General features: G+C 40.9%; 2 protein-coding genes across 3 annotated transcripts in view; both read left to right on the top strand.

Moving 5' to 3' along the window:
* The window catches only part of LOC126334610 (phosphoribosyl pyrophosphate synthase-associated protein 2), an 86,011-nt gene that overhangs the window by 39,027 nt on the left and 19,542 nt on the right, over positions 1-27,442 (top strand). For both annotated transcript variants that reach the window (XR_007564761.1, XM_049997014.1), the window contains exon 6: positions 8,073-8,348. Coding sequence is in view for 1 of the 2 variants with exons in the window: in XM_049997014.1 (XP_049852971.1) it covers positions 8,073-8,348 (276 nt within the window). In the remaining variant the exon portion in view is untranslated. The remainder of the gene's footprint in view (positions 1-8,072; positions 8,349-27,442) is intronic.
* On the top strand, positions 8,410-12,013 carry LOC126334611 (uncharacterized). Its single transcript, XM_049997015.1, has 4 exons — positions 8,410-9,439; positions 9,619-9,753; positions 9,844-9,991; positions 11,250-12,013. The coding sequence occupies exons 1-4, from the start codon at positions 9,420-9,422 to the stop codon at positions 11,445-11,447; spliced, it is 501 nt and encodes a 166-aa protein (XP_049852972.1). The 5' UTR covers positions 8,410-9,419; the 3' UTR covers positions 11,448-12,013.

Genomic DNA, 27,442 nt, shown 5'->3' with positions numbered 1-27,442 from the left:
CTTATGTTTGACGTCAACATGTAATAATCTCTCACAGCTGGCAGGTGACAGTACTAGCATTGGAGGGTATATAAAATGCATATTGGCGGGATGGGAGGGAGGGGGGGGGGGGTGCAGAAAACAATGCAGTTGTCATAATGCGGAAATAGTGGTTTATCAGGATGTATGCAACCCGGGAGATCCGGGGAAAACCCGGGAATTTTTTCATCCGGGAGAAAACCTGGAAAAACCCGAAAATTTTTTAGAATTCCTGGAATTTTTCATTGTTTTAGTTTTCAGTTAAATTTTTGTAACTTTGACTGGTATGAACCAATACTCTAACAAAGAATATTACTGTATCTCACTACTGCAGAATAATATTGCAGCAACAAAAAACGAATGTGAGAAAAGAAAAACGAAAATAAAACTTAAGTTGCAAAGGAAATGCACCATATACAACAACAAAACACAGTGCTCATACAAGCGTCTGCCAACAGCAAAATGTGTCAAAGGCCAAGAAGTCTATGCCGTGTTTCATAACAACAAATTGCCTCCGATGAGCGTGACGTCACAATTGTTTTCATTAGAATCGTTTGAGCGATTACGAGCGAGCTTATGCCCATGTGCGTATTAGTTAGTACCTTCTCCCACTTTTGGCTACAGAAGTGTGGCAGTTAGCTATTTACGCAATAGCAACAAGCAGCCAGATGCTATCCAGAAGAATTTTAGTAGTGCGCCTAAGCAGCCAGATTCACGTATGCACAACAGACCCAGAACTTGGGGGCTGGGGCATCTGCGCCGGGCATAGGAAAGGGGGGGGGGGGGGTCGGGGAATGGCACCAAATTCGTATTATTGACAAAAATACCTTGTTTCACAAAGTGCATAGCATCCCGCGTGCACTTGGCCTGTCGATTACTCGTATGATTTTGAACGCATCCCTGTTGGTTTTCGAACAATTTCTAAGTTTATTTCTGAAAGAATCGTTAAGTTGATTTTTGAATGCGTGCGTAGTGTACGTGATGTCTGTGCCAGGAGAATCACTATCGCATCTAGAAATAAACTTTCCTGCAGACAAAAGAGGACAGGTCTATACAAGCTGCGCAGATTAAAGCCGAACGTATGAATGCCAATTGCTGTGTATGTGGTTGACTCAGTTTGCAAGTGATCAGCGTTGTTATAACTACTAGCGAATTCCATAGATTCAGACTACCAGAGTGGAAATAAACAACTAACAGGAATAACAGGCAACAAAGATTGCATATTGTCTCCTCCGTGTATCCAAGGAAATGAAATTGTGACAGAAAATTTTTGGTCAGACCGCTATACTACTAAGGGTCAATTATACAGTCCCTGGCTAGCAGCTGCTAAAGTTCAATTCTGGGAGCAGCGCGGAAAATGCGTTGTATCAACGCATAATAACACCTAATCGGAGAATAAATGCGGGATAACTAAACCGGCAATTGTGGCAGGATTAGTGAAGTTAACCAGAGAATAAGTTTTGACACTGGCAGGAATAGTTACAAAATTTGTGATGACAAGATTGATTGTTAGAACGAGGAAGGAGAAGAAACAGAAACTCACACAAATTACGTTAGAATATGACGATTCCAAATTTATATAAAAATTTCGTACTACTACCTCTCGATCTCATGCTTCAGAAGCTAGAGTGTATGAATGAAATGAGAAATTATTTCCTAACAATAAACTTTTTGCTTGTAGTAGGCCTAATAGGCATTTGATATTGGTACTTCGTGAATTATATTGTGTTATAAAAATGAACGTTTGCGCCAAAACAGTCTCGTTTATTTGGTGTGTGTAAGAGTTGCTGCAATATTAGGCAGGCCTATTTCGTTTTGTCTAGCAGTGACAAAATACACGTAATCAGATCGAGAAACCACACTACTCTTGGGTACTATTAGTATTAACAGCTTCTCTAGTATTAGACAATGATATTTCGTTTTTCATGTAACGAAACGTTGAGGAACTTTGATGAGGTAATAGATTCTTTCCCAGAAGGGAAAGTACGCCATATAAAGCTGTGGCAAGATTAGAGAGAGGATTGAAGAAATGTGTACTGTCTTGCTTGTCTCTTGTCTCTACTCTTTTTATGTATCCTATATTTAATTTTATGCCACACAAAACACCAAGTTATTAGCTAATACGCAGTAAAGACTGCAAATTTTCTGAAGAGTTCTTGTTCTGCCGGTCACAAATAATCCCATTGCGAGAATTTTTTAAAGAGGAGCAGGATGTCAAACCAGCCGACTGGGAGCAGGAGAGGCACCACAGGACATTTTAATTTCTACTGGCGTGAATATAGTTCGATGGCACCCATTACAAAATTTACACGTTTCAATTCCACAGAGCGAAATACAGTGACATGCGGTAGAAGAATGCTCTACAAAGAGGCATGGCACTGCAAGACCAAATAACATGTATTACATTCCCTCGAACATACGTGTTTTATGTATCCTGTTCTTCAGAAAGAAGCTAGTAAACGAAGATATATTTGAGAAGTCGATTTCTTAAATTTTTGGCACCCTACCTCAAATGCTCGAGGGGAGGGGAGCGCCACTATCTAATATTGGCCCAGTTCGGAAATATCGTACATCCGGACCTGACGTATAGGGCAGTCCGAGTTGTAGTGGGGAGGTGGTAGTCTCTACGTGAACCGTGTTTACGTTACGTGATTTTGCTGTTTCCTCTTTGTTTATTGCTCTCACGTCAAATGAAAACAAAACGGATTTCTGTGGCCGGGAGCTATCAAGTGAATTAAAATACATTCACACAATTACGGAAGGCTCAAATATGTAATTATTTTCAGATTTTATTTTGTTTCCACCTTTCTGACAGTCAAACGTTAATCGCCTTGCAGAACAATGAAGCTATTTTTGTCAGTTTGTTACGGAAATTTGACTTTCATTTCTGCTGAGGCAATCAATTTATTTAAAATGGCTAGTTTCAAATGTTCGCTGCATTTCAAGTTCACATTTTCATCTTCTAGCATGTATGGCATTACGCCTTAATAAAGAACCAAACATGAGATAATACAGTACTGGTACTCCAAGAAAATTTACATTTGAGTCTGGACATACGAATGTGCACTTCAAGCCGAATGATGCATTTTAGTGTAGTTCACAAAATTCCTATGCTCTTGGAGTATCCTCTAATCTCTTGTTTCTTTTGTGACATAATGTAAGATCTTTTAATGTTTCCTGCGTCATCGTAGCTGCGCAGGTGTGGTGACGCCTGTTATTTGGCACTTTCTGGCAACTGCTGAAACAAATATATTTCCAACAGTTCCGAATGGTTGTTTGGAAAGCGTTACTTTCAAAGTAAATTTCCCTTGACGCAAGATGAACTCTGTGCGCGAATGTCCGATGAATTTCTTAAATCACAGAGTGTTTGACTCTCATTCAAAAATCAAATCCTTGAGGACGACCATTTAGAACATTTTCAGCCCCGGAAGATCAGACATTTATGTCGTCATTAAAAATTTTACTGGCACATTTGTGTGATGTATCTTGCGCAGGAAAGATCAACATTATGTGTGAAAGCTTAGCTTCTCTTGCAGCTTATTAATCTTAGAGACCAATATTACACGTAAAAGCTTTTCTTTTCTTTTCTTGTAGCAACACTATGTATATTAATTAAAACCATTACCTTTCCCTATTTGTGTGTTCGCGCTACGTAACAGTGATGTTGCTCTGCCTGTCCTATGCTCTGAATATCCACTGTCATCGAGTGGCGAGATCACGTGACATGGGCTACGACTGGTGTTCGGTGGAGTTCGAATTTATACTTTAGTAATACGAAATATGGAATGTACATATTGCTGCACATTAGATATCTTTCCAAAACGTGTTTTTTCTCCTGAGTTTCGTTTTCTAAAGTGCCGGGAAATTCTACGCCGGTGTATAAAACCACAACCATTGAAAGGATTGATAAGTTGTATAGTTTTGAGGAAAAGTATAGTTATTTAACATGGAAAAAGTGTATTTTCATCCGGAAGGAAACGTATTTTTAACCGGGAAATCCGGGAATTTTTTTTCCTCCTCCATGTATACACCCTGTTTATCTGACATCAAAAAGGACATGAACATTGGCTTTTGGGCCAAGGGTGAAAGCTAAGTTTGTAAACGGTTTGCATGCCGCTGTCATTACATGATACAGTGCATGCAAAATGGAACTATCCAAAATGCATCAAGGCAGCTGTGGTGCACGGCAGGCCATAGATGATGGGAGTGAATGATGATGTACAGGCTAGGTGTACAACTGTTGAGCAGCTGACCACCCAAATGAGCCAAGGGGCTACGGACAGTGTCTCCTCAATGTTTATTCGGCAAACATTGCTGTATATGGACATATGCAGAAGGTTCATCACTGATGTTGACTGCTTTTTATCATTGATGGAGTCTGGAATTTAGATGCCAGTGCAGCAACTGGACATCCACAGGTAGCCATTTTAGATGGATCACTTTTTGTGCTCTGGGTAGGTGGCTGTTGGCATGTACAGTGTGAAACATCTTAAAGCAAATGGGGAGAGAACGTTATGGTCTGTAGAATGTTTTTGTGGTATTTCCTGAGTGATCTCGTCATTTGGAAAGGCACAGTGAACCAAAACAAATAAGCATGTTGTGACGAAGCATGCTGGGATAATTTTAATTCCCCTCTTGGTTTACTATCTGCCTCCTCAAATTCATTTTGGTACTTTTAACTATTTGCCCTTAACATACACGAGCATAATCTGCATTTTCATAAAAGAGAAAGATTGGCCATCATTTATAAAGAATATAACACCAGATCTAATTTTGTGCTTAGTTTTATGTATGTAATTGATTTTCTAATTTATTTTGACTATTACTAGTTAGTATCTTTCATTATAGGATGTAATCGGTAATTGTTTCACAACTTAAATTGTATTGTTGACATATAAACAAATATAAATTCTGTACTAATTATAAACATTTTGAAGACAAACTAATAGTAATTGTGAAGTATCTATTTGGCTCTATTTGAAAACATGTTAACAAAACCAGCCCTGAATTAATTCCAAAGTTATGGTTTTGTCAAAGTATTGTTTGCATAGCTATATTTGTTAATTTCATGATTTAAACAAATAATTCAGACAAACTCTTGTAGTAGGAGAAACTGTTACAGAGGAATTTTTTGATGTGTTCAGTTAATTTAATGAGTTAAGTTTTAATTGTAATTTCTGTAAATTTAACTTAAAACAATGTGTAGTTTTAGTACTTATTATTGGGAGGAAATATAAGGGCCTGGTTTTTGGTCATGAATCGGTCAGTCCATGGCTGAGTTTCAGACGAGTAACCTGTGCTGGTTAGAACAACAACAATGCTTCAACTTAACAGTGTAATAAGTGTTGAACAACTAGGCCATGTGTAGAAACTATGACAATGTCTGCTCTGTACAGGCCTGATTATTCTTCAAGAACTGCGAACTTTGTGGTTAGTTTTTTACTGCTCATAGATGTTCAACAGTAAACTGTTGTTGCAGTATGTGGAGGTTTGCCTGCAAACTATTAATGAGGCTTATGGAAAGTTTAAACAATAGTGCACTGGCTATACATATATAACTGTGTATTATTGGGGGATTGTGCAAAGTGAAAGTAAAAGTCAGTGAAACGCAACTGTGCATCTGTCGGCTACATTATTTACCATAGTCAGCGTCCAGATTACAAACCCCATTTTTCAGCCAGTGTAGCAATGCCACACGTCAGCACTGAGAGCAACAAATGAAGAAATAAAGCAGGTGCAACCGCTACAATCTATTCTTGGGAACCATGTCCATCCCATATGTGCAGTTTTTTTTTTCCTCGGCACAGTAACATCTACCAGCAGGACAGTGCAACATGTCGCACAGCTTGCACTGTATGGTCATGACTCGAAGAACACCTATGTGAGTTTACTGTACTCCCCTGGCTACCAATCCTCCCTGGATCAAGAATCTGTTGGACCATGTAGATCTGGCTGTTCATGCCTTAGATTCTCAACCAAGAAACTTAGTGCTACTGGCCAAGGCACCTGGCTCCAAATCCCTATCAGACCTTCCAGAACCAAATTGATTCTCTTCTTGTACATCTTGCAGCAGTCTGTGCTGCAGAAGGCAGTTATTCGTGCTTTTGACAGATGGTTGCATTAATGTGACTGAACAGCGTATGAAGGGGAAAAGTTCGTAAATGATTTTCAGCAAATTTTTACACAATAGTCTAGTGAACATTCAGATGGAGATAAGTTCTATATGTAAAGCAAAAAATAAGTAAATTTAAATATCTTGGAGAAACTGTGTGACAAAATGGTCTAGAAGAATGTGCAGTAGGTGTAAAAGTTAATAAAATGGAAAGACCATACAGTTCGACAAAGAATTTTTACAAAAAGGAATATGTATCCAGAAAAACAAAACTGTATACTACAGTGATATGACTATAATGTTTATAAGGATGTGAATGCCTAATGATGAGCTACAAGCTGGACAAAAAGACAGATTATCAGAAAAATAATGGGTGCAATACAAACTACAGATGGTTGGCAAATAAGATATAATAATAAGATCTACAAAAATTATAGAGAAAATGAGAAGTAATGGCTAAGTGAAAATAAATCTTGTTTGTACACATCTACCAAATGAATGAGAACAGACTAACAAAACAATTATTCTTGTATTCTTGTTAGAAGAAATAGACAGTAGCAGTGATTACAGAAATAAGGAAATAACTAGAAAGAAATAACATCAAAGAATCTGAAACCTTTTTAAGAATAAATTACTAAATTTAGAAGGGTTTCAAATAGAAGAAATAATAAATAAAGGACAGCATGGACAGAAGAAAGAAAAAGATAACATTGGGTGAAGATGAGAGCATACTGAAACAACAAAGAAAGAAAATGAACTGAAGTTATTATGTGACCCTAGTTGGTCAGTACCAAAATAAAAAAAAGTTGTTTCCAAAAATGTCTGGCTTCTTGACCTGATTTTTACACTTAACTCTAATAAATTTTTGGATGAACATAGGCTGTATATTTTTTAAAACAACAGTGCACAGGTTTTCTGTTAAAATTAACTGTAGGAAAGAAAATGCTGTACTATGGGCTGCTGTGAAAATGAGACGCTTTGTTTTTTATCTCACAGTCAGTTTTAACTACAATAGCAGGACATTTAAGCCATTGGATGAACTTTCTTTTATATATTTTCTTTCTCATTTTATATATATATATTTTAAAAAACTGCTATACTCAACACTGTGATGTTTCTTTTTTCCTCACAGTTTGTTTCACCAGAGAACAGGAAAGTCGTACTTTAGAATACTACTACAGCATTTGAATTTGCAGTAACATAGTGTTTACTGTTAATTTTTGATAATTTAGTTTACATATTTTTAATATATTGCATTTTGTTGTTCTGAAGCCATCTACTCTGTCATGTCATAGGTTTGAAGATCCAGATTCATTTCTGAATTTTACACGAATAGATACAAAAGTTTTCATGAAATTACTCTGTATTATAGAAAATGATGTCTGTAGGCAAGATATGAATAAGGCTCAAGGTCAGAGTGAGGGAAGAAGAGGAGATGGACAGAGAGGGGAGGGAGATAATGGACGTAGAGAGGGGAGAGGAGGAGATGGGTGGGGGGGGAGGTTAGGTCATGTTTTCAATCCCCACACACATTTAGCAATTGTGAAGCATTGTCGGGTTCGCTAGTATGTTTATTACTTCCTTTGGAATTCAGTGGATTCTTTTTAACAGCACAGTTACTAAGTGGCAGTTCCTCTAGTTATTTCAAGAAGGTTTGTAGAAAGTAAGGGGAATGAAAGGTGTTAGACATCCACAGAAAGTTAACTGTAACTCTCTGTATACATGGAAGAGGTTAAGTGGAAGTGGCTTCTGATTGCTTGGAGCAGTATGTAATGTCTTATCATGAACTAGTCAACACAAAGATACAAAATTGTTTGATATGTACAGTGTACGATGAAAAGAGCTGTGTTAGTCAAATACTGTTGAAGCTTTGTTATGCTGATACGCACTTGCTATTCCTTGGAGGACATTCTATGATTGTTAAGTCTGGCTGGTTTTTCAGATACCTGATTACCGCAATGCCGTGATAGTGGCTCGTAATCCTGGGTCAGCAAAGAAAGCAACATCGTATGCAGAACGTCTGCGACTAGGCATTGCAGTCATTCATGGAGAACAGAAAGAAGCAGAAAGTGATATGGTGGATGGAAGATATTCACCTCCAACTGTTCCTCGATCTCGCACAATGGATGTTGGTGTGGGGGTACCTGCCCATCCAGCCAAGGAGAAGCCTCCTATAAATGTAGTGGGTGATGTTGGTGGACGAATCGCCATCATGGTGGTGAGTATCATTTGCAGGTTCCACAGATTACTTGCACAATGAATGGTAATAGCGTGGAATGTCTGAAGTTGCAGTATATTATATTAAGTTATGTTTAAATATGGCTTTATAATATGATATCTATATGAATTCACATAACAGCAGATAATATTGAGTTTAATTACAGAAGTAATTATATAATAATTTTGCACGAAAAGTATGATTAGGACATACTGGTTGGCGTGTGAGGTTTTATGAAATACGGGATTAAAACCAAGATGCGGTACCGTGCTTTTCCTGTTTTACTGAAAGCTATCGAATTTTGATTATGTATTACAGCCTGATGTTGTGATGATGTCGGTTCATTGGAGTTTACATTAAATTGGTACAAATGAAACAAAACATGAATATTAATATATTTTATCAAACAGGGTGGAAATTATACAGGATGTGATGATTCAAAAGTATTTCAAAATTTCACGTGGTCATAGACAAGTAAGATTCATAGCAAAAATAGGCACAAAGCCATAAACTCATTAGGAAAGAAATGAGTTTGCTTGTTTCTGGCATTGTGCTTCTTTTTGCTATGAATCTGACTAGTCTATGATAACTTGAAATTTTAAAATAGTTTCAAATTGTCACATCCTGTATAATTTCCTCCTTGTTTGATAAAATGTAATAAATTTAATTTTTAGTTCCATTTGCGCGTGCACACACACACACACACACACACACGACCAAATTAAGCAACGAATTTCATATATTATTAGAAAATGCATTAGCATTGCATTCAGATGCAATGTGCCGACTTGATGTCCACCATGCTGCTAAACACCCAGAAATGGTGTGGCCTGTGTATACAGTATGTGTGCCTAAACATAGTCCTTTACCACAACAGCGTGTCCCAGTGGCAATTTTCAGCTACAGCCACACATGAACTACACAGTACATACAAGTTCTCATAATGGGTGAATGTAAACTAGCTGCTTTAGCTTCACTAGTGATTCCTGATAATGAGAGGAGAAAAAACGAAGAAGACTTTGGACACAACGGTGGATTAAATGGTGCAGTGCTCAGACAGGAACATCGAATATGCAGTACAGTAAGCTGAGGTATGTATAAACAAAGATTGTTCATGATTCAATTTCAATCTTCCAGCATAATTTCAGTTTAACTAGTATGTTGAATATTCTTCAACCTTAGTGTATACCGTTAGTTTTTGGTAATTTAAGTGACACATTTTTAATATACTGAATTTTGTTATTCAGAAGCCATCTACTCTGTGTTGTAGGTTTGAAGATCCAGATTCATTTCTGAATTTTACACGAATAGGTACGGAAGTTTTCATGAAATTACTCCGTATTATAGAAAACGATGTCTGTAGGCAATATGTAAACATGAGGGATTCGATGAAGCAAAGAGATAGGTATGTATCTCTTAGACAAATGACCATACTAGCAAAAAGTTCCTGTGTGTAATTTCTGTTCACTTTCTTTTTTCTTTTTTTTTTATATAGACTCGCAGTAACATTAAGATTTCTGGCCACTGATGAAACATTCCAGGCACTGGTCTATTCTGCTAGAATTACACCCAACACCCCATCACTGATAATACGTGATACACTTCAAGCCGGTTTGAATAATTTCAGAGATGAGAGTGTAAAGGTATATGTATCTAGCAGGCGTTTGTATATCCACAGATTTTGACTAGCTATGTGCGCTTATTATGCAGTTTTGACTAGCAGCTTGAGAAGTTTTTCGCTAATCAGGTGCTTCAGCTGTCAATAGCAATCTAATTTGGAATCAGTTTAATGTATTGTTGTTTCTGATTATTTACTGGCATTAAATAAGTGCTAAGGGTACTGCTAAGGTAAGGGTCATCACCAAACTGCAGATGCAAGTTACATAGCGGAAGCCCCCTTCCCCCAGATTGCACTTTTCATGGTTTAAGTGCTATATATGTACATAATATGTATTTGTTTGGGACTGATTTTCTGAATTTACTTTGCAGTATTTAATTTTAAATACCACTCAGGCTTTTACCACAACCAAGATTTGGGGGAGGGGGCACTCTCACAATCTACTCTTCTCATAATTTGAGTGAAACAGCATTCATGAAAATTATTTTGAGCTGGAAACATTTCTCAAACCTCCGTTATTTTATGTATTTCATTTGTGTAAACACTGGATTCGCATTCGGGAGGACGGCAGTTCAATCCCACGTCCGGCCATCCTGATTTAGGTTTTTCGTGATTTTCCTAAATCCCTTCAGGCACATGCTGGGATGGTTCCTTTGAAAAAGCATGGCCAACTTCCTTCCCTGTCCTTTGCTAATCTGATGAGACCGATGACCTTGCTGTCTGATCTCCTTCCCCAAACAATCCAATCCAATCTATTTGTAGTCCTGCTGGATAGTAACACTGAATCTTATTTGTTTTAAACAGTTAAGCAGTCTGAAATAACATATTCTTCATAATAGTAGCACTTTCGGGAGGACAATGCTTTAGACATGCATGTGGCCATCATGTATTAGGTTTTCCGTGATTTCCCTAAATCACATAAGGCAAATGCTGGGATGATTCCTTTGAAAGGACACGGCCAATTTCCTCCTCCATCCTTCCTTAGTCAGAGCTTGTGCTCTGTCTGTAATAACTTCATTGTCGACTGGGTGTTAAACCCTAATCTCCTCCTCCACCACTTCTTCACATTATGAATTATCTCTTTAAATGAGAGTTCCTATGCTGTGATCCAAACTTTTGCAGTTCTGTTAAATAACATTAGTGATAGACTAAGGGTAATAAGTTTACATTTCATTTCATTTCATAGAAACTGTTCAAAATGTATCTCATTGTATTCAAATATGGAACTTTACAGCTGCTCCTGTAGTGGCACTTGAGTAAAAAACATTTATATCTTGTTTCAGGTTTCAGCATCAGTTAGTGAGTGGGTAAATGTTGCCCATTCATTTAATGTGTTGTTGCAGTTCTCTCGTTGCGTTGGTGTTATTCATGGGAAAAAAGTTACTTTCATGGCACCGAGGTCAGAAGGTGCCTGTTTCAGTTATTATAAAGGGAACAACAGCATTACGCTACTTGCAATTTATATATTGGCAGAAGCATAGAATTGTAACAAACTGAATTTGCCAGCACCAGAGAAGACTGAGTGTTTTAGTGTTTCAGAACTGCCATATGAACTGTCACTGATGATGTACTGATGATGTGTTTGTATTGGAAGAGTACATGATATAATATCATGAAAGAGATATCTTAAAAGAGAAGAGCGTTTTCAGTTACAGACTGAGCAGGGCTCGAAGAATGGTTGAGAATGCTTTTGTCTTGATGTCAAATAAGTTTGGTGTTCCGCTCGGTCCATTTCAGCTTGCTCTGAAGAAGGTGGAAGCTGTGTAAGTCTGCTGTGTCCTTGACAATTTCATTCAGAAATAAAACTCCTGTTGGTACATTCCAACTGAAATAAGCAACTGTTTATTGATGTCCAAAATGGAAGGAATCCAACAGTAAATTCAGTAAGAATTAGGGGTGATTTCAGGAATTATTTCAACACAGTTAGTGCTATGGCTCTGCAACAGGAGAGTGTGGATGTGAGGAGACTGAATTCTGAGAAACTAAATCACCTTCTACAAGGCAGATGTTCAAACAATGTTAACTAGTAATGAAAGCCCATTGCTGGTGGTGAAATACTTGTAACAATAAATTGATTGTGCATCAAAATAATTTTGTCTTAATTGCATTGTCTAAATCCTTTTGAGAACTGAAGCACCTCAATTCTGTCCCACTATTGATGTGTATTATGTTTTGTACGTAATGAATAACCTCGTATAGAAATATCATTTGACTCCATAGCAGTTGCCATATCTAAGCTCAGAGGAAAAGTGAGGAAGTTGAAAATAGTTTGCTTGTATTAAGCATCCAAACTTTGACATTCAGATAATAATAAATAAGTTACATTAGTTCATAACATTTGTGTTGCATAGATCACGTTCCTGATAAACATCATGATGTAGACTGTATGAATTGAACAAACATAGGACACACATTCAAAAAATAAAACGAGAAAAATACTTATATGGCTCTAAGCTGGTCATTTACGGGTTTTTCTCAGTGTAAATGACTATTTTTATTCTGGATTTCTTCTAACACACAGGAGATATTCAGGAGGAACATTTTTAACCTATATTTGAAAATGGTTCTATGTGGCAACGTTTTATTTCCATGTGTAGATTGTTGAAGAGTTTATAGCTGTGTATTTCACTTTTTTCTGAGCATTAGATTCAATAAAGCATAATGCAGATCATTTTTCCTTCTAATTTAGTACTTACATATATCTCTATCACTCTTAAACTCAGATAGATTGTTGATTACAAAATTTTATAAGTGAGTAAATGCACTGTGAGGCTGTATTTAATAATCCCGGTTAGGATGTTCGCAAGGTGTATGTATGTATGTAAACCCCACAGATAAATCTAACTCTTTTGTACTATGAATACTTTTTGCCTATGTGACAAGTTATCCCAGAATATATACTGAAAGAGGTAAATGAATGCAAATATATTAACTTACTGACTTTTATATTCCCAAAGTTGTAATTATGCACACTTAAGAAATATGTTGAAGCTATAGCTGGCATGAGGCTCATTGTAAACTTGACATTTTTGAATCTTTCTTTAAAATCATCACTTATGTTGTCTGTAATCAGCCTTACTATTTTCTTTGAGTGTTCCTGAACTTAACACGGGAATAAGTTATGTAAAGTGACTGACTGTGCACAAGTTCTGACAATCTGTTTACTACAGGAGATACAGGTGTTTCTTTAACTTTCAGGTATTTTATGTATACATTATCTATTAGCAACTTGAGTAGGAAAATTTGGGACTGATACTAAATTATAAGTAATTAACAACACCTCAGTATCACTTTCCTTTTGTGATTCCTTCAAGAAAAATTGAAATCATGATAAAAAAAGGATTATCTCTCTTGTATGTAACAGACAGCACAATCAAAATTTTTCATGAAAATTTCCCGGCCTCCCTGTAGAGTCCTGTATACTGTAACCGTGACAAATGATATATTAACTCAGAAGCACGTGCCTCCCAGGGGGCTCGCCACTCTATGGTGGGTTCATGCTCAGAAGCACGTGCCTCCCAGGGGGCTCGCCACTCTATGGTGGGTTCATGCTCGGCTACCACGGGGCCCAGCCTTTGCAGCATGTTTTCCCTTCTGTGCTACATATCTGTCCTCTTGCTATTCTTTTTCTCCTCTCTTGGGGAACTTGTCATTGACGTTTTTTGGCATGAGTTGTGCATTTTCAGTAGCTAACATCAGAACAGTCTCTGCACTGTTTCTAGTTACCTTTTTTCTTTCTTTGCTCACCGTTTTCTATTTTTCCTCTGCTTTGATGTCTGATAATCCTCTTTTTCTCTTCCTCTCTGTGTGCTCCCGAAGGCCAGCCCACATGTCTGCCATGTAACAGGTGACTGGGTAACACATTATTCCCAACCACAGGTCGACAGGTAGGCTTCACACGTACGCCCGGTACAGGCCAGGCCCAGGGAGGAATGATTGCCTCAGCTATGCACCTTTCCAAAATTCCAATTCAGCCCTCTGGAAGGTGTTCAGGAGGTGTTACTTGAGGTGTGACAATCACCAATGGGAGGGTGCACCCCCTCTGAGGGGGCCCCCAGTTGGAAGGAGCGCGCCATCGGAAACAATGGCAATTGTGGGGGATATTCTCACAACGAGCCAATCATTGTCTTCACAGTCAGTGTCTACTAAATGTACTGTATTTACTCGAATCGAAGCCGCACTCGAACTAAGCCGCACCTAAAAATGAGACTCGAAATCAAGGGGGAAAAAAAAATTCCCGAATCTAAGCCGCACCTGAAATTTGAGACTAGACATTCAAGGGGAGAGAAAAGTTTTAGGCCGCACCTCCAAATCGAAACAAAGTTGGTCCATTGTAATATGAGACTCAATTTAGGTCGAATGAATGACGATACAGCTACAGTAGTTTGGTTCGAGTCATAAGTTAGCAGTTAAACTTTACCAGATAGCCATTGCTACGCGTCAAGCGCTCTCCGTCCGTATTTATACAGATACCCTTCCTTTTTCACGTGCTTCATTAGGTTTGAATCAATTGCTTATTTTTCTTTGATCTGATAAGTGGAATTCTCTTTGTTATAGGTGTTTACGTCACTATAAGCAGAAACTGCATTACTGTACTGTGCCATGCATTGTTTGTCGCATTCTGATAATGAGTGTTTACGGCCTGTCGCCGCTCGCGGCATGGCTTGCTTTTGTGCGCGCTACCGCCGCTTACAATAAAAAAATTAGAGGAATTGTCTCATTAGTGAAACAATAGCAAGAGACTGCTGTTTGTTGTTACTTACACTGCTACTTTCTTTGATAATGGTCATCAGAACCAAATAATAGACTGCGTATGATAGATGATGTTCTGAATGAGAGTTTAGCTAAAATTTTTCTCCATTTGAAAATCTTTGCAGATGCTTCTTTTGTACATTACATTGTGCACAGAAATTAGTCATCTTAGATTTAAAAATCTAGTCAATTGCCGTGCTTCATTTCTGACTGTATCACTATTAGATATAAGAATAATACGAATATAAACATGACATGATATGTATTTTCTTCCGCGTTTGCTGTTGTCTCACACTAGTTTCGTAGTTTATTAGGCAGATAGATTTAAATGAGATAGCAGCAAACACAAAAGAATACATGGAAAAATGTTTATATTCGTATTATTCTTATGATGAAGACAATACTGCATGTGATTCAGAATTCATAAAAATTCCTATTGGCAACCATCTCTTCTCACAGGTAGGAAAAAATTCAGAACGAAGAGTTGGCCGAATTGACAAACATCCCAAACAGTCCTGCCAGTCGAATTTTCATAGTACATTGAAATGCTGCTACATTCGAAGATGAACAGTGTGGAATTTGTATTTACTTCGTTGGATAATGTATGAAAATGCAGTGGGCGAAACTCGGGGCGTAGAAAAAAGCTCGTCTTCCACCTTTTTTTTAAAATTTATTTACTGGCGCAGAGGTTTTGATGCCAGTATTTATCTTTGTGCCTGCAAAGAATGCCTGTGTAGCGCTACATATATTCACGGCTGAAGTTAGTCCTGGCGGCACCTACCAACATTTTTCAGAACTTCCGCTTACTTTGCACTCGATTCTAAGCCGCAGGTGGTTTTTGGATTACAAAAACCGGAAAAAAGTGCGGCTTAGATTCGAGTAAATATGGTAAACAGAATGAAGCTCATGATTCAAAGATCCTTCCAGCTGCACCATGGTTCCTTGTGGTTTCACGTACTGAAGACAGTCAGCCCTTTACTATGGTAAATCCTTTTATTATTCAGAAAGGTGTTGATGCAATTGCTGGTCTGTGAAGTCCTGCTCTCATTTACGCAATGACACTTTGGACTTCTGATTCTCAAGCACAACCACTGCTTGCAGCTTCACTCCTCCACGGCTATCCTGTTCGTGTTGAGGTCAATCGAACAGTGAATTCTTCCTGTGGTGGTATTTACGCTATGCTGCTTGATGGCCTGACTAAGGCAGAAATCTAAATTTACCTCTCCAATCAGGACATCATTGCAGTCCATCGGGCGATGAACAATGTGAATGCATCTTTAGTGCCCACGTGCACTATTTTCCTCAATTTTGATAGAGTGGTGCTTCCATCAAAGATCAAAGCAAGCTATGAAGTTATCACAGTGCAGTCGTACATTCCAAACCTGATGCACTGCTACCAGCGTAATCGTTACACCAATACCCAAATGTCCTGTTGCCACCCGGCCAAATGTGTAACCTGTGGTAGGGATGCTCACAAGGGCGATTGTTCGCCTCCCTCTCCACGTTGCATCAATTGCAATTACAACCATGCAGCCTTCTCCCAAGACTGTCCCTTGTATCTCGAAGAGTGGGCTATCCAGGAGATTTGGGTGAAGGAAAAAGTGCCTCACCCCATTGCATGCAGGTTGATGGCTAGTTGGAATACCTGCGTTCTACCATCCAGCACTTACAATGCTGCTCTTGGTACATTTCGCTCCACGAAGGACATTGCCAGGTAGACGTGCAATCTCAAATTCTGCACTGCGGTTGTAAAATCACCCAGTATCATTGTAGCATCATCATCTCCCCCAGCTGTGCATCAAGCCACCATACTTGTGTCTCATGGTGCAAAGTCACCTGCTACACAACTGGTATGCCTGAAAGGATAGGAGGAATACTCATGAAGAGACTTTTTACGTCCTTCCAGCCAACAAACATCTGAATATTCCTCTGCCAACCAGAAAGGCTCCAGGAAATCAAAGGCTAACGATCTTGTTCTTTGCTGACTCAGAAGTCCTCTTCAATGATGTCGCCATATGCTACCCTCACCCGGCTGATCTCCATGTCACTGGTGCGCACTGCCAACCATTTTTCTGCCCTGGTCTCCGCAGACTGACAGAGGGAAAATGCCGACACCTCTGTAAATCTCATGGAGCAGGATCCTCCAGTCTGTGTGCCGTGTAACATTGGGTCTTCAAAGGCTGGCACTCGGCACCCCTTCATTTTTTTCCCTCCTCCCCTTTCCTCGTCATGTCTCTACTCCAATGGAATTTTTGCACCCTTAGATCCAAGAAAGAGGAATTGTACCTGCTCTTGGGATCGCAGCATCCACTTGTTCTCTGCCTCTAGGAAACAAAATTGTGTCATCACAGCCATTTTGAACTATCTTATTTCTTTCCGGTCACCTCTTTACCTTCTCCCAGAGTACGGCATTCTCTACCTCATGGGGGAGTCTTGCTGCTCAGTTGGGATGACAGTCATAGTTGCACCATCTCCATGATTACCCAGCTTCAAGCTGTTGCAGTCCACATTTTCCCTTTCCTCACTTCACCTTCTCCCTTTGTACCATTTACATCCCTCCGTCGATTGAAGTCACCAGGGCAGACTTCCTCCAGCATATTGGGCAATTCCCTCACTGTGTTCTCTGCTCGGTGACTTTGATGTGTACCATCCCCTTTGGGGTTCTCCCAGAACCTGTCCGAAAGGTGCCATCTTGGCTGACCTTCTCAGTCAACTACACCTCATTTGTCTTAACACGGGAGCACCTGTGTTCCTTTCAGACTCCACACACACCTATTCCCATTTGGACCTCTCCTGCTCTGCCCAGATAGCCCATTTTCTTGAGTGGTCTGTTCTCTGTGACACATTCTTGAGTGACCATTTTCCATATGCTATCCATTTGCTGACTCCTAACCCACCGATGTTTGCACCCACATGACAGCTTTCTAAGGCCATCGGGAGGCTTTACTCCTCCCTGGCGACCTTCATTGAACAACATTTCACCAGTTGTGATGACCAGGTAGAATGTATTACAAATGTTACCCTTACTGCCACAGACTGTTTCACTCCTCACACTTCCTCTTCATTGCTCCGTGTCCCAGTCCCTTTGTGGTCTGAGGCATGCCGAACACAATTCATGTGGAAATGTGCTCTCCGCATTTTTAACAGCCATCCTACGATGGCAAACTGCATTCGTTATAAACAGTTGTGTACATAGTAATGTTGCATTCTTAGGGATAGCGAAAAAGCTAGCTGGATTTCATTCACTAGTTCTGTAGCAGTTCCACTCCCTCTTCCATCAGTTGGGCCAACCTCTGACAGCTCTCTGGGATCAAGATCCATTCCGCAATTTTCAGCCTGACCATAGCAGCTGATGTCATAGTGGACCCTGCCACTATCTCCAACAACTCAGGCTGCTATTTTGGTGAAATTTAGACCTCCACCGACTATCAGCCAGCCTTCCTCCATTGGAAATGGAGTAGAGGAGACTTGGATGATACCTTTCTCTTCTCAGAATCATTAGTGCTACAGTGCTGCCTTTGCTATGAGGGAACGAGAGTCTGCTCTCACTTCATCCCGATCCTCCACCCCAGGGCCAGACAATGTTCATATTAAAATGTTGCAGAAACTTTCTCTTGTAGCCAAGCACTTTCTCCTTCATACATACAATCACATCTGGGCAGAGGGCATGTTTCCCTTCGCCACCTTGGCTTTGTGCAGTGGCCCCTGTTCACTTTGGAGTTCATTCATTCCTAAGGATGCTACTTCAGCCTCACCCTATTGCCGTAAGTTTCTTGACCTTCGCACGGAACTTTGTGATCATACCATTGTGTATACTGATGGCTCTTGGACTGATCGTGCTGACGTCTTGGACTAACCATGCTGACGGGTGTGCCTTCATCACTAATGTTTCACTATTGGCTTCCAAACATTGAACAATGTTTACACCAGAGCTCTTCACCTTGTACCAGGCCAAGCAGTACATCTGGCAACTCAAGCTTTTAAATTGTGCCATCTACTCTGACTCTTTCAGTGCCCTTCAGAGCCTCTGCATGCTGTACACCATCCATCCCTCAGTCCAACAGGTCCAGGAAGGCTTTCACTTGCTCACTCTTGACGGAGCCAATGTGATGTTAATATGCACCCCTGGTCACATCAGACTGACAGGAAATGAGGCCACTGATGCTGCTGCCAAGGCTTCAGTCCTCATACCTCGGTCCGCTAGTTCTTCCATTCCCTCCAATGATCTCTGTGTTGCCGTCTGTCAGCCGGTGCTATCACTTTGGCATCACAACTGGTCTTCCCTTCATGGGAAGAAGCTCCAGGGAATTAAAAACCTTTCCCAGCATCTTGGACGACCTCCTCTCTGCCCTCTCGCTGCACAGAGATCATTTTAGCTAGATTACAAAATGGGCACGGTCGTTTTAGCTATCATCATTTGTCAAGTGGTGATCCCCTACCACTTTGTGCTCTTGCCCTCAGTCTTTGACATTTTGCCATTTCCTGATGAATGCCCATTATTCAACCACTTACGTTCTCATTTGTGTTTACCATCTGAGTTATCGGCCTTTTTAGCGAAATATGTGCATGCTGTCAACCGTGTTTGTTTTCATCCATCATAGCAATATGGCAAAAGACATTTAATCTTTAGTTCAGGACCTCCGTTGTCTCTGTGGTGTATTTTATGGACCTTTCTTAAAGTCCCTGTTTGTAGCTGTCTTTCCTTCCAACAATTCGGCTTAACGTGTAGTCGGTTTTAACTCTTTTTTTCGTCTTCATGTTATATGGTTCTGACATGGGCGCATATGTCCCTAGTTGTTTTTGCACCCTAAAACAAAACAAAACAAACAAACAAGTACATGTTTATACAGCCTGTTCTAAACAGAATCTTCTTATTATTACCTTTTAGTATTTGCATTCTTCTTTTATGAATGTCTCAACTCCTCATCTATCCACCTACACAGCTAATTTATAACATCCTACATCCTCCCCAGGGGCTCACCACTCTTTGGTTAGCTCATGCTTGGCTACCATGGCTCCCCAGCCTTTGCAGCACCTCTTCCCTTGCCGTGAAGCATGTATATCCTCCTGCTATTCTTTTTCCCCTGCCTTGGGGATCATGTCTTGAATATTTTTGGGGAAACATTCTGAAGTTTTGGAAGCCCAGAATTTGAACAGCCCCTCATCTGTTTTTTCCTTCTTTCTTTGTTCTCCGTCTCCTCCCCTTCCTCCACTTGGACGTTTGAGGTCTCTCTTTGTTTCTTCTTCCTTCCTGTTTTCTCCTGAAGGCTGGACCATGTGTCTGACTCTTAGCAGGTGACTGGGTAACTCTGAATTCCCAGCCCTGGGTCGGCGTGTAGAATTCGCACATAACCCCTGGCTCAGGCCAAGCCCAAGGAGGGGTGATATCATGAGCCGTTATTTTCTTGATTGACATTTGGATCCTCTTGTGTGGAGTTTGGGAGGTGTAATCTGAGTTGTGAACAATCACCTGAGGCATGTGAGGGCCTCCCCGTCTGAGAGTCCTCCCAGTTGGGAGGAGTGTGCCATTGGTAGTGGTGGCAATCGGGATTTTTTCACACGCAGTGAGCCTGTCATTTCATCTCAGTCTACATCTACTAAACATAAGTGAAATGAGGCTAAAGATTCCACAACTCTCCCAGCTGCACCTTGGTTCCTTGTGGTGTCCCATACCAAAGATGGTCAGTCTTTTGCTACAATTAATCTGTTTATTACTCAGAAAGATTTTGATGCAATTGCAGGCCCTCTGAAATTGTGCTCTTGTCTGCATAATGGGGCTTTGCTTCTGGAGACCAAGTGCAATTTTTAAGCCCAACAACTGCCTAAGCTTTGCTCCTCCATGGGTAGCCTGTTTGTGTTGAAGCCCATCGTATGCTGAATTCTTCACGTGGTGGTATTTACACTCATTTGCTTGATGGTCTGACTGGGGGGGGGGATCCAAAATTATCTCTCTGGTCAGGACATCACTGCAGGCAAACGGGCGATGAAAAAGGTTGACGCAAACTTAGTGCATACATGTGTTTGATCATGTAGCTCTTGCATCGAAGATTAAGGCCGACTAATAATTCATAACAGTCTGACCATATATTCCAAACCTGATGCGTTACTACCAGTGTCAGCGTCTCAACCACATTCCCATGTCCTTTCAAAACATAGCCAAATGTGTTACTTATCGCAGAGATGCTCAAGAGGGCAATTGCATGCCTTCTTCTCCCACAGTATCAATTGTAATGGCAACCATGCCACCTCATCGCGTGTACCTCGATAAGCAGGTCGCCCACGAGATCCAAGTGAAGGAAAAAATTACCCTACCCTGACACTCGCAAGTTGTTGGCTAGTCAAAACCCCTGCGTTTTACCATCTGGCACTTAACAGTACCGTTATTGCTCCATGAAGGAAATAGCCATACAGTTCATATTGTGGTTGTGAAATCGTCCAGTATCACCTTAGCATCCTCGTCTTCTCCTCCTACAGATGTGCAAAAAGCCACCAAATCTTCACCCCCAGTGGCGAAATCACCTGCTACACAACTGGCAACCTGGAAGGGACAAAATAAACATTCCTGCAAAGACTTTTTACATCCTCCAGCCAAGAAATGTATGAGTATTCATCTTATTCATCTACCAACCATAAAAGCTCTAAGAAATCAAACAAAAGCAAACAGTCTTCTCCTTCGTTGACTTGGAGAGCCTCTTCGACGGTGTTGCTGCGTGATATGCTCACCCGGCTGACCTCCATTTCCCTGGTATGCACCTACTACCATTTTTCTGCTCTGGAACTCGCAGACCAATCCAGGGAGAATGCCAACACCTTAGTAGATTTCATGGAACAGAATCCTCCAGCCTCCGCTACCTGTAGGAATAAATCTTTGAAGGCTGGCACTTGGCAGCTGCCAAGGTACCTGCTCTTCATTTGTTCCCTCCCACCCATTATGCTTTGACACACTTCCAATGAAGCACTCATGGCATTAGATCCAACAAGGAGAAATTATGGCTACTCTTGGAATTGCAGCATCTGGTTGTCTTCTGCCTTCAAGGAAAGAAATTGTATCCTCTTGACTGTTTTGACCTCTTACAACCTATCCGGTGTGCTCTAATTTCCTGCCCGAGGATGGCATTCCATCTCGTAGGTGAGCCAAACCATCTCATTGAACACCTGGCTGCAAGCTGTTGCAGCCCTCAGTTTCCTTTCTTGTTTCACCTTTTCTCTTTGCAACGCCTACATTCCTTCATCATTTGGTGTCGCTGGGGCAGACTTACTGTATCTTATTGGTCAGCTCCCTCAATCCTCTCTGGTGCTCTGCAACTTTAACATCCACCATAAACTGGAGCTCTTCGAGAACCTGTCAGAGAGAGATTACCTCTTGGCTGACCCCAATCACCTCAACCTCATCTGTTAACACTGAAGCACCCATGTTTCTTTTTGACTCCACACACTCCTATTCCCATCTGGACCTCTCATTCTGCACTGCCTAGCTTGACCATCTCTAGTGGTCCATTCTCTTTGACATGTTCTCGACCAACCAATTCCCAGGTGCTGTCAGTTTGCTGACTCTTATCCCATCAGCTTGTAAACCCAATTATCAGCTTTCTAAGGACGATTGGAGGCTGTACTCGCCCTTGGTGACTGACGAGCAAAATTTCCCTAATTTTGGTGATGAGTTAGCGTAGCTTACAAAAGTTATCCTTACCATTCTAGAATTTTCTGTACCTCGTACCTATTCTTTACTGTATCTTCTCTCGGTTCCGTGATTGACTGAGGCGTGCTGTGATGCAGCTTGTGCACATACACGCTCTCGATATTTTTAACCATGATCTTAAGATGACGTATTGTAGTATTCATTATAAACAGTTCCATTTGCAGTGTCGTCATGTTCTCTGGGCTAACTAAAAAGCTAAGGCGCCTTTTCCAATTACTGGCCTGACCATATAGATGATGTCAATGTGGATCCTATTGCTATCTCCAATACCTTGGGCTGCTGTTTTGTGGGGATTTCGAACTCCACACTCTATCACCTCGGAAACGAGTGGAGGCGGCTTGGGTGATTTCCTTATCTGCTGAGAATTCTAAATGCTACAGTGTTGCCCTTACTCTGAGGGAGCTTGACTATGCTATCTTCTCAGCCTGATCTTCTGCTCCAGGGCCAAACGATGTTCACATTCAGATGTTGCCACCCTTTCTCTTGTGGGCAAGCACTTTCTCCTTCATATGTACTATCCCATTTAGGCGATTGGCATGTTTCCCAGATGCTGGCATGAAGTCACTGTCATACCTGTACCCAAGCCCGATAAGGACAAACACCTTCCTCCGAATTACTGCCCCATTTCTCTCACCAGCTGTGTTTGCAAGTTGAAGGAATGTGTGATTCATGGCTGGATGGTATGATGGCTAGAGTCTCCTAATCTACTAACCACTGCACAATGTGGATTTCATGTGTGCCATCTGCAGTTGACCATCTTGTCGCTTTGTTAACTCATGTTGTGATTGTGGTCATGATTTTTTTTTTATTTGGAGAAAGCCTATGACACATCCTGGTGGACCAGTATCCCCCGCACTCTACACATATGGGGCTTCCAAGACCGCCTGCCCAATTTCCTTCAGGAAATTTTTAAGACCAAGATTTCAAGGTATGTGTGAGTTCGACGTTGTGAGACACCTTTATCGAGGAGAATGGGATGCTTCAAGGCTCTGTCCTGAGCATCGTCTTCTTTGCTGTAGCCATTAATACTATTATGGACTGTCTCCTGCCAGGCATCTCTGGCTACCTATTTGTCAATGACTTTGCAATCATGGCAGTTCTCCAAGGACTTGTCTCTTTGAGCGGTGTCTTCAGCGATGTGTTGATTATCCTTACGTGTGGATTATTGACAGTGGCTTTTGCTTTTCCACTGAAAAAACCATTTTCATGAATTTCTGGCAGGGCAATGGGTTTATTCCACCATCTTTACATCTTAGGCCTATTGCTCTTCCATTCACTGAAAGTATGAAATTCCTTGTGCTCATGCTTGATAGGAAACTTTCTTTGTCCTTGCACGTGTCTTATTACGTGGCTGCACACTGTACTCAGTTGCTCAGTGTCCAATGTGGTACTTCCTGGGGAGTGGATCAGACCACCCTTCTCAGTTTGTACTGATCCCTTGTCCATTCAAAACTAGATTATGGGTGTTTCATTTGATCCTCTGCACATCCATCCATCTTGTGCTGTCTTAACACATTCCACCACATTGAATGCATTTTATCTCCTCCTCAGGGGATACACATGCCATATATCTGCCACGCCTGGCCACCCATCCTATGCCTCCTTTTTTGATGACTTTCTTGACCACCAGTTTGGGGCACACCCTTCTTCTCTGTTACCTCCCAGTGTTCGCTTTCGGTTACTGCTCCGGCAGCTTAACTTCAGGCTACCTGCTATGTTTCTGACATGAACCCTTCACCACCTTGGCTTCATTTGGTGGTCTGTGTTCATCTTTGACTTCATTTGCTTCCCAGGGAGACTACGCTAGAATCAATCTATTGCTGTAAATTTCTCAACTTTCGCACACAGCTTAGTAATAGCGTCTTTGTGTACACTGGTGGCTCTAAGACTGGCTGTGCCTTTATAATTGGCACTGACCATTTTCGGTATCTGTTTCCAGAACACTGCATCAGTTTTTACAGCAGAACTCTTTGCTGTGTATCAGGCCACCCAGGACATCCAGAAACACAGGCTTTTTAATTGTTTCATACACTCTGAATCTCTCAGTGCCCTTGAGAGCCTCTGTGTGCTTTATGCAGTCCATCCCTTAGTGCAGTGGGTCCAAGAAAGCTCCCACTTGCTCACTGTTGTGGGAGCCACCGTGATGCTCGTTTGAGTTCCTGGTCACATCAATCTGATGGCGAATGAGGGTGCTGATGCTGCTGCCAAGGCTGCAGTCCTTGTACTTCAGCCTGTTAGCTCTTCCATTCCTTTGTGTGATCTCCATGTTGCTGTTTGTCAGCGGATGGTGTTGCTTTGGTATCATCAGTGGTCGTCTTTTCACAGGAACATGCTCCAGAGAATGAAACCTTTCCTAACAGCTTTGTTGGTCTCCACTCTGCACTCTTGTCACAAGAAAACATTTAAGCTAGGTTGTGTATTGGGCACTGTCATTTTAGCCCTCGCCAATTGTTAAGTGGCGATCTCCCGCCACTTTGTGCTCATTGTCATCATCCTTTGACAGTTCACCATTTCCTGACCCAATGCCTTCTTTTTAACTGCTTACATTCCAGTGAATATATGCCATCTGAATTATTGGCTCTTTTGCAAATGGCAATTGAGCTGTTGATGTGTTTTGCTTTTTATCCATTGTAGCAATATGGCAAAGGACATTTAATCTTTGGTTTGGGACCTCCAATGGCTGCTCAGCTGGCCTTACAAAACTAAATGCACCACGTTCCTGACCCCTACCTGCAAGACCTCTATGTCTGCACCAGAAATCAAAACTATGTCCTCCATACAGCAGTCAGACACTTTGACAGTTCCACAATGGAAATTGACTTGTAGTTAATGAGAAAAATAATGATATTCTGGAAATAACGCCAGATGGAATTTGCAAAATCATTTAAAGTCTACCGATAAAAATGACCAAAGTCCATGAACAGTAACCTAGAAAAACAGAGTGACATGCCCAGTACCCAGACAGGTAACTGTGGAAGTGCACTTTTCACCAATGTCTAGTGTATCTCATGATGTCTCATTGTAGTGGAACCCCTAGCTTGGAGCAGCATATTAGTCCGGGCCCATAGTCGCCATGGCAGTCGTTTATATTTACTGCCAGACTGGTACTGTGTGCTGTGTATTTGCCAGATCATCTTTACAATGTGTTGCACACTGTAGTCTCGATCTAAGCCACAGATGTTATTTTTCTTCCCAAAATAGTCAAACTTCATATGCAGACTCGTGTCACTAATCTATCACATTTTTATGCCATATTTTATTTTACTTTTATTTATGTGGCTCTTTGCAAACCAGAGCTACTTCGTCATGGAACAAGTCAGTACATCATCAACAGAATGCCAATTAGGAAATACACATAGTAATTAAATAATTAATAAAACACACAAAATAATTTCTAAGAGAGTATACAAATATATAACACAGTGCAGAGAAAAGCTCTTGCCCATTATGAGGAACTCCCATACAGGATAGGGGTGTGCCATAAGGAAGCCTGTCAACGTAGATCTGAGTGTGTGGAATTTGACTCAATTTTTTTAGTTCTGCTGGAAGTCTATTAAAATGAAACGGGCTGAATACTGCACATCATCTGTGCGATACTTGCGGATTTTTTGTTGTTGTGCATATCGTTTTTCCACCTAGTGTTCACTGAGTGAGTGTTGTAATTTCTTGTGAGAATATTATGAAAAGGATAGACTGCTAGCCACCTTATAGTGGGGATATTGAGTGACAGACAAGCACAAAAAAGACTGCTAAGTAAGTAAGTAAGTAAGTTAGTTTTCAGCCAAAAGACCTTCTTCTGAGTTAGACCCCCCCCCCCCCCCCCACCACCACACACACACACACACACCCCTCACATACATGACCACTGTCTCTGGCTGCCAAGGCCAGACTGCGAGCAACAGAACATAATGGGAGAAGCAGTCTGGGTTACGGGGTAAGGGGAAGGCTGGGTGGAAAGAGGGAGGGATGGCAGTATAGGGGTGGGGGTTGTAAAGTGCTGCTTGTGGGAGCATACAGGGATCAGGTGAGGAGAGGATTGTGCAGCCAGGTGCAGTCAGGAGGTTAGGCGGAGGGAGCAGAGTCTGGTGGTGGTGGGGGGTGGGGGAGGAGTAGAGAAGTAAAAAGATTGTGTCTGCATTGGTGGAACAGAAGCCTGCGTAGTGCTGGAATGGGAACAGGGAAGGGGATAGGTAGGTGAAGGACAGTGACTAATGAAGGTGGAGGCCAGGAAAGTTACGGGAACACAGTGTATATTGCAGGGAGGATTGCAACTTGCACAATACAGAAAAGCTGGTGTTGGTAGGAAGTACTCAGATGGCATAGGCTGTGAACCAGTCATTGAAATGAAGAACATTGTGTTGGGCAGTATCATTGTCATTATTCTATCCTGGATTTTCCATTGTTTGTAGTTTCTTGCGAATGAGACAGCATTGTCATCACCAAATCTTGTGGTGGAATATATCTACAGGGATGGTAGAGTTATAATTTGGAGACATCCACAATGGCCAACATGAAGTTCGTGAATTGGCCCCACAGATCAGTTTGACCACCCTTGCCTGAGCTAAAAATATTCTTGATGATTGCAAAACGTTAACACTTAATGAGATAATTGAGTGGAAGTAAGCAAAGTAAACAATCTTTCATGTTCAAGTGTGAGACACAGTGGAGGTTATTCTTATAGTAAAGACAGCAACATTAAGTTTCTGCACAAGACCTTGAATGTGATACTGCCAATAAATATTTCCAACTACCCACTGTCCTAAGAGTTTAAAATTGTTGGACCAGCTTAGAACAAAAATACACTTTTGCAAGATTTCCATGTCAGAAACTGTATGCATTGCATTTTGTTGCTGTTAAGTGTTAGTCTTTTCTCTGAAAGCCACCTGCTGGTGTTATTGACCCCGCCCCCATTAGCTACATCATTTGTTTTGCATTCCATGTGCTTAACAGTAACTCTCGTTGACCCACAGACAAGGAAATTTGTTTTGACACATTAAAGTTGGCAGTTCAGTAGTTCTGCAAATC

Source organism: Schistocerca gregaria, chromosome 2 (genome assembly GCF_023897955.1).
Source record: "Schistocerca gregaria isolate iqSchGreg1 chromosome 2, iqSchGreg1.2, whole genome shotgun sequence".
Classification (NCBI taxonomy): domain Eukaryota; kingdom Metazoa; phylum Arthropoda; class Insecta; order Orthoptera; family Acrididae; genus Schistocerca; species Schistocerca gregaria.
This window is presented reverse-complemented; position numbering and strand designations above follow the sequence as displayed.

Coding starts and splice junctions, on each gene's coding strand:
- LOC126334611 (XM_049997015.1), top strand. CDS start 9,420: ATGCAGTACAGTAAGCTGAG. Junction 9,754..9,843: donor TCGATGAAGCAAAGAGATAG/GTATGTATCTCT, acceptor TTTTTTATATAG/ACTCGCAGTAACATTAAGAT. Junction 9,992..11,249: donor TCAGAGATGAGAGTGTAAAG/GTATATGTATCT, acceptor ATCTTGTTTCAG/GTTTCAGCATCAGTTAGTGA.